This window comes from Vitis vinifera, chromosome 7 (genome assembly GCF_030704535.1).
Source record: "Vitis vinifera cultivar Pinot Noir 40024 chromosome 7, ASM3070453v1".
Classification (NCBI taxonomy): Eukaryota; Viridiplantae; Streptophyta; class Magnoliopsida; order Vitales; family Vitaceae; genus Vitis; species Vitis vinifera.
Genome location: NC_081811.1, coordinates 16,399,443 through 16,413,935, shown reverse-complemented (window position 1 = coordinate 16,413,935; position 14,493 = coordinate 16,399,443). Strand labels below are relative to the sequence as shown.

At 35.9% G+C, this 14,493-nt stretch overlaps 2 protein-coding genes across 2 annotated transcripts; both read left to right on the top strand.

Annotated features, from left to right (window-relative positions):
* Positions 1–1,504: 1,504 nt before the first annotated feature.
* Positions 1,505–6,009, top strand: LOC132254043 (uncharacterized). The gene is made up of 2 exons (XM_059737759.1): positions 1,505–3,479; positions 3,954–6,009. The coding sequence occupies exons 1-2, from the start codon at positions 1,506–1,508 to the stop codon at positions 5,946–5,948; spliced, it is 3,969 nt and encodes a 1,322-aa protein (XP_059593742.1). The 5' UTR covers position 1,505; the 3' UTR covers positions 5,949–6,009.
* A 6,411-nt stretch (positions 6,010–12,420) lies between these two features.
* Positions 12,421–14,273, top strand: LOC100244082 (cytochrome P450 CYP82D47). The gene is made up of 2 exons (XM_059737758.1): positions 12,421–13,393; positions 13,584–14,273. The coding sequence occupies exons 1-2, from the start codon at positions 12,422–12,424 to the stop codon at positions 14,202–14,204; spliced, it is 1,593 nt and encodes a 530-aa protein (XP_059593741.1). The 5' UTR covers position 12,421; the 3' UTR covers positions 14,205–14,273.
* The last annotated feature ends 220 nt before the right edge of the window (positions 14,274–14,493 follow it).

Genomic DNA, 14,493 nt, shown 5'->3' with positions numbered 1-14,493 from the left:
AACCCAACTTGATCGCGAGTGGCCAAGGATCCCAAAACCCTAAGATCATATTACTTAAAATACCCTTGTTTTCTATAATTTCTATACCCTAGGTTGGATTGTGGAAAACCCCAAACTTGAATCAATTGAATTTAAAATCAATATTCATTTTCTCTTATTAATCCAATTTCTTTTACTTAGTTTCACATTATCCACATATTGTTTTTTTCACTTAAGGATTTAAACAAAAACAATTCATTTATTCTAGTATTGACAATTTTCATAAGCCAGTCCTTGAGAACAATACCCGGAATACTACAAAAGCCGTAGTGACTCTTTCTCTAGTTTTTCTTGACCAGAGTTACTACGTAAAAAGGCTAAGTATTTTGGTACAATAGAGAAATTTCGGTCAAGAAAATGGCGCCGCTGCCGGGGATTGGCAATCGTCATAACTAGGATATAGTGCATTGCTTTGTTTTAGTTCTTTTATTTTATTTTTATCTTTATACATATTTTTCTTCTATTTTATGCTTGGTTGGGAAAGAGATATTTCAGGTAGACTTCAAAGAACAACTGAGGAATCTCAACCAAATATGGAGGACACTGAAGAATTCAACAGTAATAACAACAGGTCACGACCACCTGTGCAGGGCCAAAGAACTATGAGAGAGCTTCTAAATCCTCCCAGGTTGAGCACACCATCGTGTTTTATGCTACCTCCAAATCATGATCATGTTACCATTCGGCCTCAAGTGGTGTCTCAACTACCCATTTTTAGGGGAACAGAAAATGAAAATCCATACTCTCACATCAAGGAATTTGAGGACATCGTTTCAATTTTTCGAGAAGCCAACACTCCTTTGGAGATCTTTCGCATGAAGCTATTCCCCTTGTCATTGAAGGATAAAGCTAAGACTTGGTTAAATAGTCTTAGACCTTATAGTATCAGAAATTGGGGTGATCTACAATCAGTGTTTTTGCAGAAATTCTTTCCAACACATAGAACCAGTGCATTGAAAAAGGAGATCTCGAATTTCAGGGCTATGGAGGATGAGAAATTTTTTGCATGTTGGGAAAGATTCAGGGAGATTGTTGCGGCTTGCCCCCATCACGGATTTGACAACTGGATGCTAGTTTCGTATTTCTATGAAGGCATGGCACCACCAATGAAACAACTTCTTGAGACTATGTGTGGAGGAGATTTCATGAATAAAAACCCCGATGAAGCATTTCAATTCCTTGATTATGTTGCTGAGGTATCTAGAAGTTGGGATGAACCAATCATCAAGGAACCATCTAGAGATAGAACAATGAACAGGGCAAGAGCTAGTGGAGTGTATACCTTACCAGAGGGTTTAGATGTCCAAGCAAAGCTAGCAACCGTTATGAGAAGGTTGGATGATTTGGAAACCAAAGGAGTTCAAGAGGTACAAATAGTCAATGATGGGGTAACGCAATTGTGCTTGATATGTAAGTCTACAGAACATGGTGTACAATCTTGTCCCACTCTACCTGCAGTGCAAGATATGTTTACGGAGCAAGCCAATGCCTTAGGGACATACAAGCAATATTCTAGCAATTCTCCATATTCCAACACTTATAATCCGGGTTGGAGGAATCATCCAAATCTATCATGGAGGGGAGGTAATAATGGCCAGTTTCAGCAGCAAGGAAACCGATTTCAGGGTAATCAGACTAATGGGCAGCAAGGTTTTCAACCACAAGGTATGCCATCTCAGAATTTTCAACAGCAACATCAAGCCTCATCATCTAACTCAAGCCTGGAAGACATGATGAGAGAGTTTATACAGAAGCAAGACAAGCGTAATGAAGATCAAAATAGGATAAATGCTCAAACATCTCAAGAACTAGTAGATATTCGAACCACTTTGAGCCAACTTGCTGTAAGTTTATCTCACGAGAAAGGAAAATTCCCAGCTCAACCACAGAAAAATCCGAGAGGAGTAAATGAAGTTTCTGAAGTGCAAAAGGAAGATTGCAATGCCGTTATCACACTCAGAAATGGGAAAGAATACGAAGGGCCCAAGTTACCTGTAAGTGAAGAAGATATTCCTGCTAGAGATGAACCAACTGTGGAGAAAAATGTTAGAAATGAGAAAGCGTCTGAAAAATATGAGGAAGTCATTGTGAGCAAAAATAAAATGAGTGTTTCCAATCATTTACCTTTCCCTTCAGCTATGCAGAGACACAAAGTGGGGGATAAGACTTTAGAGATTTTGGAAGTTTTGAAGCAAGTGAAGATCAACATTCCACTCCTTGATATGATCAAGCAAGTTCCTGCTTATGCAAAGTTCCTCAAAGACTTATGCACTGTGAAGAGAAGGATTAAATTAAGCAAGAAAGCATTCCTCACCGAGCAAGTCAGTGCCATCATTGAGAATAAAGCAATGGTGAAGTACAAAGATCCAGGTTGTCCTACCATCTCAGTCCAGATTGGAGATTCATTCGTGGAAAGGGCTTTGTTAGATTTGGGAGCTAGTGTGAATTTGCTTCCATATTCAATCTATAAGCAATTGGGATTGGGAGAGCTTAAGGCTACTACCATTACACTCTCTTTAGCAGATCGTTCGATTAAAGTACCTAGAGGAGTAGTCGAAGATGTTTTGGTGCAAGTTGAAAAGTTCTACTACCCAGTGGACTTTGTGGTGTTAGATACAGAACCATTGAAAAAGGGTATGAATTCTGTTCCAATTATTCTTGGGAGACCCTTCCTTGCTACAGCCAATGCTCTCATTAACTGTCGAAATGGATTGATGCAATTATCTTTTGGGAACATGACAGTGGAAATGAATGTCTTCAATTTATGCAAGCAACCAATGGACCATGATGATGTGGAAAATGAGGAAGCATGCCTTATAGAGGCTTTGGTGCAAGAACACACAGAAAAGTTAATGGAAGAAAATATAGATGAATTTTTCTCTACAATCGTTAAGGAAGAATGTGTTCAAGTTGCTACAGAATGGAAAGAAAAATATACAATTCAATCTTTGAACAGTGTTGAGAATGATGAAGAAAGCAAAAAGGAAGAGGTTGAGATCAGCAAACCAGAGTTAAAGCCCCTGCCACATGGTTTAAAGTATGTTTATTTAGAGGCAAATGAAGAAAAACCTGTGGTAATTTCAGCTACATTAACTGAAGAGCAAGAAATGAAACTTTTGAAGGTGCTTAAAGAGAATAAAAGAGCGATTGGTTGGTCCATTTCAGATTTGAAAGGGATAAATCCCTTGATTTGCACGCATCATATTTATTTGGAAGAGAATGCAAAACCAGTAAGGCAGCCACAAAGAAGGTTAAATCCCCTTATGCAAGATGTAGTCAGAAATGAGGTATTGAAGCTTTTAGATGCAGGCATTATTTATCCTATCTCTGACAGTAGTTGGGTGAGCCCCACTCAAGTAGTACCTAAGAAAAGCGGGATAACTGTGATGAAGAATGATGAAGGAGAGCTCATTCCTACAAGGTTGACTACAGGTTGGCGAGTATGCATTGATTTTAGGAAGTTGAATGCAGTCACCAAGAAAGATCACTTTCCATTACCTTTCTTAGATCAGGTTTTGGAGAGGGTAGCTGGTCATGACTATTATTGCTTCTTGGATGGCTATTCAGGTTATTTTCAAATTGCCATTGCATTGGAGGATCAGGAGAAAACCACATTCACATGCCCATTTGGCACTTATGCTTATAGGCGCATGCCTTTTGGTCTTTGTAATGCACCGGCCACATTTCAAAGGTGTATGCTTAGTATTTTCAGTGACATGGTAGAGAGAATCATGGAAGTTTTCATGGATGATCTAACTGTTTATGGGAAGACCTTTGATGATTGTCTCTTAAATTTGAAAAAAGTTTTGAAAAGGTGCATTGAGAATGATTTGGTTCTAAATTGGGAGAAGTGTCACTTCATGGCAACCTCAGGGGTAGTACTTGGTCATATCATCTCTAAAGAGGGCATTCAGGTAGATCCAGCAAAAATTGAGCTCATCTCAAAGCTACCTTCGCCTACTACTGTTAAAGAGGTGAGACAATTTTTGGGACATGCAGGTTTTTATAGAAGGTTCATACAAGACTTCTCAAAAATTGCTCAACCTCTTTGTGCTTTACTACTTAAGGATGCAGAATTCATATGGACTAAAGCATGCCAAGAAGCTTTCAAGAGGCTAAAGTCACTCCTCACTAGTGCACCAATTGTGAGATCTCCCAATTGGTCTCTCCCATTTGAGTTGATGTGCGATGCTAGTGACTATGCAGTGGGAGCTGTACTAGGTCAAAGGGATGATGGAAAACCATATGTGGTGTACTATGCTAGTAAAACCCTCAATGATGCTCAGAAGAACTACACAACTACTGAAAAGGAGCTCCTTGCAGTGGTGTTCGCACTTGATAAATTTAGGAACTACCTTTTGGGAACTTCAATAGTAATTTTCACTGATCATTCGGCCTTGAAATATCTACTCAACAAAAAGGATGCCAAAGCAAGACTTATCAGGTGGATCCTTCTTCTTCAAGAATTTAACATTCAAATCAAGGATAAGCAAGGGGTAGAAAATGTGGTTGCTGATCATCTTTCCCGAGTTAAAGTAGAGTCACATTTCGAGGAAGCACAAATTAATGATGAGTTTCCTGATGATGCACTTTGTGCAGTGGAGAAGTTGCCTTGGTTCGCAAATATAGTCAATTACTTGGCAACCGGAGAGCTTCCATCAGAATGGAACATGGAAACAAAGAAGTATTTTCTTTCGCGGGCAAAACACTACGCTTGGGATGATCCATATTTGTATAAGTTTTGCCCGGATCAAATTATGAGGAGATGTGTTCCAGAGGATGAACAACAAGACATATTGCGAATGTGCCATGAAGGAGCTTGTGGAGGTCATTTTGCTTCAAGGAAGACTTCAGCAAAAATTCTACAGAGTGGATTCTATTGGCTAACTATGTTCAAGGATTGTAACACTCATTGCAAAAGTTGTCCACAATGTCAACAATTGGGGAAAATCAACACAAGGTATCAAATGCCTCAAAATCATATTTGTGTTGTTGAGGTTTTTGATTGTTGGGGCCTGGACTTTATGGGACCATTCCCTCCTTCTTTTGGTAATCTCTATATTTTGGTGGGAGTGGATTATGTCTCTAAATGGGTAGAAGCAGTGGCATGCAAGAGCAATGATCACAAAGTGGTGCTCAAATTTTTAAAGGAGAATATTTTCTCTAGGTTTGGCATTCCGAGAGCAATCATTAGTGATGGAGGTTCACACTTTTGTAATAAGCCCTTTTCCACTCTTTTGCAGAAATATGGAGTGAGACATAAAGTGTCCACCCCATATCACCCTCAAACGAATGGGCAAGCTGAGCTAGCAAATCGGGAAATTAAGAGAATCCTCACCAAAGTAGTCAATACTACAAGAAAAGATTGGTCTACCAAGTTGAGTGATGCACTTTGGGCATATAGGACAGCCTATAAGACTGTCCTTGGCATGTCACCGTACCGAACTGTTTATGGTAAAGCATGTCACTTGCCTATAGAACTCGAACATCGTGCATATTGGGCTATAAAGAAGATGAACTTTGATTCGGATCAAGCTGGAACTAAAAGGAAATATGATTTGAATGAACTTGAGGCATATCGAAATGAGAGTTATGAATGCCTACGTAATGCAAGGGAAAAACACAAATTCTACCATGACAAGCTTATTTTACGAAGGGAGTTCAAGCAAGGTGAAAAGGTGTTGTTGTACGACTCCAAGCTTCACATTTTTCCAGGAAAGCTTAAGTCAAGGTGGAATGGCCCTTATGTGGTAAAGGAAGTCTTCCCTTATGGCACTGTGACCATTCAAAATCCGAGGACAGGTAATGAATTCAAAGTTAATGGTCAGCGCCTAAAGCATTTCATTGAAAGATTTGAGACACAAGAGGAGAATCTCCATTTTCTTGATGGGGATGTTCAAAAGGGTTGAAGCATTTTCTGAAAATCCAGTAGGTAAAACTTTTATTTTGTTTTATTTTATTTATTTATTTTTCTTTATTTAGTTTTGCATTTTCAATTAGTCATTAGCAATATGGTTAGCATTTTTTATTTTATTTTTTATTTTTTATTTTTTTAGTTGTTTTTAACTTACTAATGAGTTTATGAGTTGTAGCAACTTAGCTTGCAAACATCCGAGTGATATAGGTAAATGCGAACTTCAAGGGAGTGAAAAGGTAAGCCTCACATGTGTTCAAGGTGACAAAGCTCCTACAGTTTATATGAAGTCCTCATAACACACTTCTCACTTGATGATCTTAAGGTAATATCTTCCTTTTTCCTTTCTTTTGACCTATTATTCTACACATTGGGGACAATGTGTAATTTAGGTTGAGGGGGGAAGGCCTATTAGCCTATTAGCCCTAATTTTTTTCAAAAGTTTGCATGTCATCTTTGGTTAGCTAATGAGATTCTTGATTTGCCTTGGTAACTCATGGTTTATTTGGCATGAGAATGCTTTAAGTGGTATTATTTCTTTAGAATTTGAGAAAAAATGCAGTTAGAGCAAGAGTATTAGTTCACTTACCTTATCTTTATATACCTTTAAGTGCAAAAATAGTTAGGTTGAATCCTTGGAATACCTTCAATTTTTCTTTGATGGTTATTTTCTATTTAAGACTCAAAGCACACACAAAACACATGTACCCTTATGGTATCTTGATTAAGATAATTTCTTTAGCTTAAAAAGAGTTGTTCTTAAGCAATAAAATGAGGAAATGAAAAAAAATAAAAATAAAAATTGAAAATGACTGATTTAAGCTTGAGCAATTATCTGAGGGGGTAATGGCCTTGTGTCTTCAAGCCCTGGTGCCCGAAACCAACTGGTTAGGAGTCATCGGTATCTTGCTCGTTACATAAGCTAAACTCAGTTTTAAAAAAAAAAAAAAAAAGATAAATGAAAATTGAAGAAAAAAAAATGTTTGGGAAATTCGACCTTGTTCTACCTTGAGCTAGGGTGATACCTGAGGGGTAAGTGGCCTATAAAGGTCCTCAATACCTGGTACCTTGGGTGAAAACTCGGGAGTTGCCGGTGGATCCCTATTAAGCCATATAGAAGGAGATTTCCTAAACTAAGAAAGAAAAATCAAAATAAATTTTCCTCCTCTTTAACTTCAAGAATGATAAAATTTGAGTTTAAGAAAAAGTCTTAAGAAAAATACTATGAGGGGACACCAAAATTAAGCACATGAGGTTTAGGTGGAAATGACCAATCAAGGGAAAATCAAGAGACACTAAGAGGAATGCTAAACATGGATGCACATTTATGTATACGAAGATAAGGTGAGAAAACTAAGAAGTTGCATATCTTGTGTCATCTTGCTCAAATCTAGGAAATTTGTCTACTTGGGTATCTTGTGTGTGAAACATGTTATGTTGAGTTAATATGGTTTCATGAATCTCATTACAAATTTTTCATTCTTCTTTATTCTTTTCATTTGCTAGGGACTAGCAAAGTTTAGGTTGAGGGGGATGATTGGAGCCAAAATATATGCTCTAATGGCACATATTCGATATGATTTGTGCACCAAAGGACATTCAAATCACCCAACTTGACCTAAATCAATGCTAAGGCCCTAGCCATGGGTTTAATCTATACTTTGGAGATTTATCTCAGGTTCAAGGGAAGAAAATTGTGCAAATTGAATGACTTTAGATTTTGAAAGATCAAGAAAGGGCTAAATGAGGAAATAAGTGAGTCAAGACTCATTGAACGTAAAGAAAGGCAAAACAAGGATATCATGAGGTTGGAGGATGATAAATGACCATTATGGAGTAAGAAAGAAGGCAAGAAAGCATGGGGAATGAGGCATGAAGCAAGATTTAGCTGCATGGAAATTTAGAACTCAAAAATCTGATGGCATTATATACTCTGACTTTGAGGACAAATTTGGAGCACTTTCTGGAGTCCATTATATACATACTATATATCATTTCGAAGCTCGGGAAGTCAGGAGTCCAACACTTTAAACGGTTTGCAAATCGGAGCTGAAATGAAGAAGTTATGTCCATTTGAAGACAACTGCACCAAGCTGGAGGGTCATTTCGAAATGATTTCGAAATTCAACTTATGATTTCGAAATTCAACTTATGAATTCGAAATCCACTTCGAAATGACACCAATTTCGAATTCACCCACTGCCACTTTGATGTTCCGCCTCCTCTACCCCGAGAATTGCATCTATTCAACTTATGAATTCGAAATCCACTTCGAAATGACACCAATTTCGAATTCACCCACTGCCACTTTGATGTTCCGCCTCCTCTACCTCGGGAATTGCATCTAAAGCACTCCATCCGCCCTAGGTGGACCCCACATGACTAGAAATCACAATTTTATTATTTTTTAATCATTTTTAGGAAATTATTTTGTAATAAGTGGCCAATGAGAGTGTGCCACATGTTAGGTAATTGAGGATATTATATAAACTCTCTCAATTCTAGGTTTTAGGAATCTTGAATCTTGAATCTTGGATTTTTTTCTGGAGTTTTTGACATTGAAGGAGGAGGAAGACGAGAACTTTGGTTTGTTTTCTTTTTCTTCTTTATTGAATATATTGTTTTTAGTTTCTTTTGATTCAAATTATGGATTTTTACCCTACTATGGATTGTGAATGTGACATCACCCCCATGAGAGGCTAAGAGCCAACTTGGGGCTTGAAGCATGAAAACCTAAGGGCTAGAAAACCTATAGGGACAATGGGTAAATTACTATAACAATGAGATTAATTATTGGTTGGGTGACAATTTATTATATTTTTTTATCCTATCCTTGTGAGTTTGTTTAGGGAATGATACGATAGGTTATTACTTGATACTAGTGATTCTTGGTAATTCTTGATCATTAGTTATCCTCATTTTCCCTACCGTTATTTGCCCCTAAACAAAGCTATAAGGAGTAGGAAGGGTTAAAAAGCCAAATCTTAAATTGATAATCAATCTCATTCATTTGATGGTTTTAGGAATCTGTTTGAAAAAGGAAAAATTAGGTTTCGGATGCAATTTTGAGTTATAGAACCCAACTTGATCGCGAGTGGCCAAGGATCCCAAAACCCTAAGATCATATTACTTAAAATACCCTTGTTTTCTATAATTTCTATACCCTAGGTTGGATTGTGGAAAACCCCAAACTTGAATCAATTGAATTTAAAATCAATATTCATTTTCTCTTATTAATCCAATTTCTTTTACTTAGTTTCACATTATCCACATATTGTTTTTTTCACTTAAGGATTTAAACAAAAACAATTCATTTATTCTAGTATTGACAATTTTCATAAGCCAGTCCTTGAGAACGATACCCGGAATACTACAAAAGCCGTAGTGACTCTTTCTCTAGTTTTTCTTGACCAGAGTTACTACGTAAAAAGGCTAAGTATTTTGGTACAATAGAGAAATTTCGGTCAATGTACCAAATTTTGTGAATGATGTACCAAATTTTTTAAATGATGTATCAAATTTGTAAAGGATGTGCCAAGAGTGCCAAAGTTCGTTTCAAGGTGGAGAATGACCTTCAATCACTACCTGAGGGTCCTCAAAGGATAATATGGACCATGAGAAGATAGATAGGGGTCTCGATAGCCCGAGGATTGGATGTACCAAAATTTCTTAACGGTGTACCAAATTTCCTTAAGGATGTACCTATGGTTTCAAAGTTCATTTCGGAGTAGGGAACAACCTATAATTACTTCCTAAAGATCCCTAAAGAAATAAACAAACCATGAGCAATAATATAGAGGTCCCGGTAGCTCAAGGATTAGATGTACCAAATTTTTTTAAGGATGTGCCAAATTGTATGAAATATATACCAAATTTTGTAAAGGATGTATCAAATTGTCTTTAGGATGTACCTTGGGTTCCAATGTCCATTCCAAGGTAGGAAACAACCTCCAATTCCTTCTCGAGGGTCCTCAAAGGAATATATGAACCACGAGAATGGATATAGGGGTCTTGGTTCCTTTAAGAATGGATATACTTAGGATTCCAAAGTTCCTTTTGGGGTGGGCAAGGACCTCAAATTTCTTATCGAGGGTTCTAAAGGAATATATACACCATGATAAGTATGATAGTGTTTCCAATTCCCCTCAGCATGAATTTACCTATTTCTTTTAAGAATGTACCTATTTTTTTTATGAAATTAATATAAAAGGTTACATACATTTTGTTGTGAAAAATATATTTTCTTATATATTTTATTTTAATTAAAAATTAAAGATTTTAACAAAAAAAAAAAGTTAGATCCACAATCAAGTTAAAATCATAAGAAAAATGATAAAGGTACCATCACTTATTGCGATTTTGATATGATAAATTTAAAATGAAAATTAAAAGAAAAATAATGTAAATAATAAAATAGTATTACAAAGATATTTTTACTTTTACATGTGATATAATTTAAAAAATAAATAAATATTTTATTTAGTATTAATATAAAAAAAAATCTTATATCATAAACTTCTATATAATAAAATAAAATTTTTAAATTTAAATCTTAATTTATAAAATGTATTATTATAATTAATATTTAAAATCATAGAATATATTATTTGTGGGATAATATTTTCATTTTTGTCCATTATATATTTTGTTTTTATTTAATTTTTTATATTAACTATTTATTATATATTATCATTTTAAGTTTAATATGTCAAAAAATAATTAAAATCAATAAATATGGAGAAATTAGAGAGTAAAAAAAATTAAAATTAAAGAAGTTTTATGAGAAAATTCAAGAGCATATTAAAAAGAATATAAAGGAAAAAAATAAAAATAATAATAAAAACTATAATAGGTGACAATGGATTATGGTGGCAAGAAAGGAAAAAAAAAAAAAAAAGTGGAAATGTGGCAAGTGATAAGGGAGATATATTGATGTGTGAGAAATAATAAAAATAAATGACACGTGTACTTGTTAACAGGTGGTATTAAATTGGTGTATACTTTATCCTTTACTTTTGAGGGTAATTGTGGAACAAATTTAAAAGCACTACTAGAGTGCATGAATAAACAATATTTTTCTCCATTTTACACTAAAATTAAAAAGGAAAAATTAAAGTTCTAAAATCTAATATTTTTTGTAGTTGGTGTATGGTTACATGATTTTTCTAATTTTTTATGATAAATTGTTTTTTCAAAATATGATTTCATTTTCTCTATATAAAAACTTCACTTTTGTCATTAAACCATCATTACATAAATATAAAAATTAATTTTTTCAAAACCCAAGAATTGAAAATCCCAATGTTTTCAAAAGCAAACCGAATATTGAACCGAAAAAGTTATCGGTTCACAGTTCATTGGTCGGATCAGTGGTCGAACCGCGGTCGAACTGGTGATGTCATAAATATATATTTTATATTTTTATTAAAGTTAAAAATAATTATAAGATATTTAAAATATATAATTAAAAATTAAATAATATTTATAATATTATTTATTCATTTTTATATAAATGTATTAATGGTTTAAATTTATTAAAAATATATATACAATATTTAAATATGAAAATATATTCAAAATGGTAAAAAAAAATGTATTTAAATATCAAAACAAATTGAAAATGAAAAAAAAATGTGATATATATATATATATATATATATATATATATATATATATAATATTTTTTGAAATAGCCTATATAGTTATTTTCTGTTAAATATTAACACAAACAAAGATGCAGCACAGTGGAAGGGTTTAAACCCTCTTGGTGCAGCCTGGAGCAAAGTTGATTTTTGCTTTTAAATCTCTTTACCTTATCCCACATGAGAAGTAACAGGAAATATAGATTCCTTTATAGCCAGGTTGTTGGGCCTAGTGGTTGTTGAGTAAGGGGACCCATTTTGCATGATGGGGGTATTTAATGTTGGGCCATGGAGAGAAGCCCATTTTGTCAAAAAAGAGGTAGGCAATTACTGTTGGGCTGTGAGGGAGTAGCCTGCTAAAATCCGAGATTCCTCAATTAATGTGAAAAATAATATAATTTTTGTGCACTTTGTGCCGACTTACTTTTTTTTATTTATCCAAATTGCCCTCACCCAATCTCCATGTTCAAAGATCCAATTATTCCCAAATGGATGGTACAAAACATAACCTTCCCTTGAATTTGTCTTTTTGAACTCTTCCTACGAACTCATTTTAAAACTAAACTCGCGTTTTCATGGTGCAATTGTTTAGTTTTTACATTATTTTTTCGATGGAACCGTTTTTTTTTTAAAAATAACCCTACCGGTGCTAATGCCAATTTTTTAGGGTTGGGCGGCTGCTGCATTGAAGACAAAAGAAAGGTCAAAGAAGTATCATACATACATGTTGTATTTTACTATCTTACTATCTTTATGTGGCCCTAAAGAGAAGTCTTAGCAAACAGACAAATCTAAACCTAGAATTATCAACCCTGATACAGCATTAATGTGGAAGTTGTCTCAAATTGAGGCCCAATTCATCATGAATCTCCTTTCTCATTTACTAGCAGTTGCAGGGTTTATGTGGCTGGTGCTGTTGTGTAATGTATGGAGAGTAAAGAGTTTTGCTCACAGGGGTAAGGGCAGGTCAGCCCCTGAACCATCTGGTGCCTGGCCATTTATAGGTCACCTTCATCTACTCAATAGCCCAATGCCAATTTTTCGAACCCTTACAGCCATGGCTGATAAGCACGGTCCAGTCTTCATGATCCGCCTTGGAATGCGCCGTGCGCTTGTGGTGAGTAGCCATAAGGCTGTTAAAGAATGTCTCACTACCAACGACAAGGCTTTCGCCTCACGCCCAATTTCCAGCGCCGGAAAGCTTTTGGGATACAATTATGCTGGATTTGGATTTGCACCTTATGGGCCTCTCTGGCGTGAGATGCGCAAGCTATCCGTGACAGAACTTCTCTCAAACCGTCGTCTTGATGAGCTGAAGCATGTGCTGGTTTCTGAATTGGATGTTTGCATTAGAGATCTCTACTCACTTGGCAAAGAGACAAACTGGGTGAACCCAATTAAGGTAGCGATGAGTGAGTGGCTTGAACAGTCGACCTTCAATGTGGTCCTAAGGATGGTTGCAGGGAAGAGATATTTTGGTAATGGGGTTCACGGAAATGAAGAAGCAAGGCATGCCATAGCAGTTATTAAGAAATTCCTGTCTCTAACTGGGGCCTTTGTTGCATCTGACGTCATTCCATTTGTAGAATGGATGGATTTGCAAGGCCATTTGGGGTCTATGAAGCGTGTAGCGGGGCAGTTGGACCCTTTTGTGGAAGGTTGGGTAGAAGAACATGTTACGAAACTCAATAGTGATCCCAGCAGCAGGCAAGACTTCATTGATGTGATGCTATCTGTTCTCAAAGACAATTCCATATTTGGCCATACACGGGAAACTGTTATCAAGGCAACAGTAATGGTATGTATGTTTCGTATACTCTTTTCTTCCAAATCAGCATATATTTCTCTAGACATAATTTGAAGGCTACTCTGAGTCTTGGTGTGCAACACCATTCTTCTTAAAATCAATTTCAAGATACATAGTAGGTTCATTTATTTATTCTCTAAAACATTTTGTTTGCTTTTTTTACACAAATATAAAATCACAGACTCTCATTGTGGGAGGGTCAGAGACCACTTCTATTGTCTCTACATGGATCTTGTCTGCATTATTGAATAATAGGCATGCTTTGAAGCGTGCTCAAGAAGAGATAGATCTAAAAGTTGGTAGAGGCAGATGGGTAGAAGAATCTGATATTCAAAACCTGATTTACCTTCAAGCCGTTGTTAAGGAGACCCTCAGGCTGTATCCACCAGCTCCCCTATCAATACCGCATGAAGCCGTTGAAGACTGTAATGTTTGTGAATACCACATTCCAAAAGGAACCCGCTTGTTCGTGAATGTTTGGAAGTTGCATCGAGATCCAGGTGTCTGGTCAGATCCGGAAGAGTTCCAACCAGAGAGGTTTTTAACAACCAATGCAAATTTAAATGTGTTTGGTCAGCATTTTGAGCTCATCCCATTTAGCTCAGGGAGAAGATCTTGCCCGGGAATCGCTTTGGCCTTACAAATTTTACACTTGACGGTTGCTCGGCTACTTCAAGGGTACGACATGACAACACCATTGAATGCTCCGGTGGACATGACCGAAGGCATAGGAATTACCATGCCCAGGGCAACTCCACTAGAAGTAATGCTCACACCGCGCCTTCCTTCTCTACTCTATTAACGTTGCAAGAGGATGGTACCCATGACTCTTGTTAGTGTGTGTATTAACTTTTGTTTACACATGTATTGTCCCATGTTAAGATATGAATTATTTTCTTTTAAGTGAAAACGTCATTAAAAAAAAAAGGTTCCAAATCCCGTGATACTTTATACTATTGGGTTATTAAATAAAAACTTAAAATGTAAATACTTATGAAAAACCATGTTAAATTTCATGAATTTTTCTTATTAAAAGAAAGGGTTCCAATACTGAGGTGCGAGTATAGGTGGTTTTACTCTTATTAACTTAA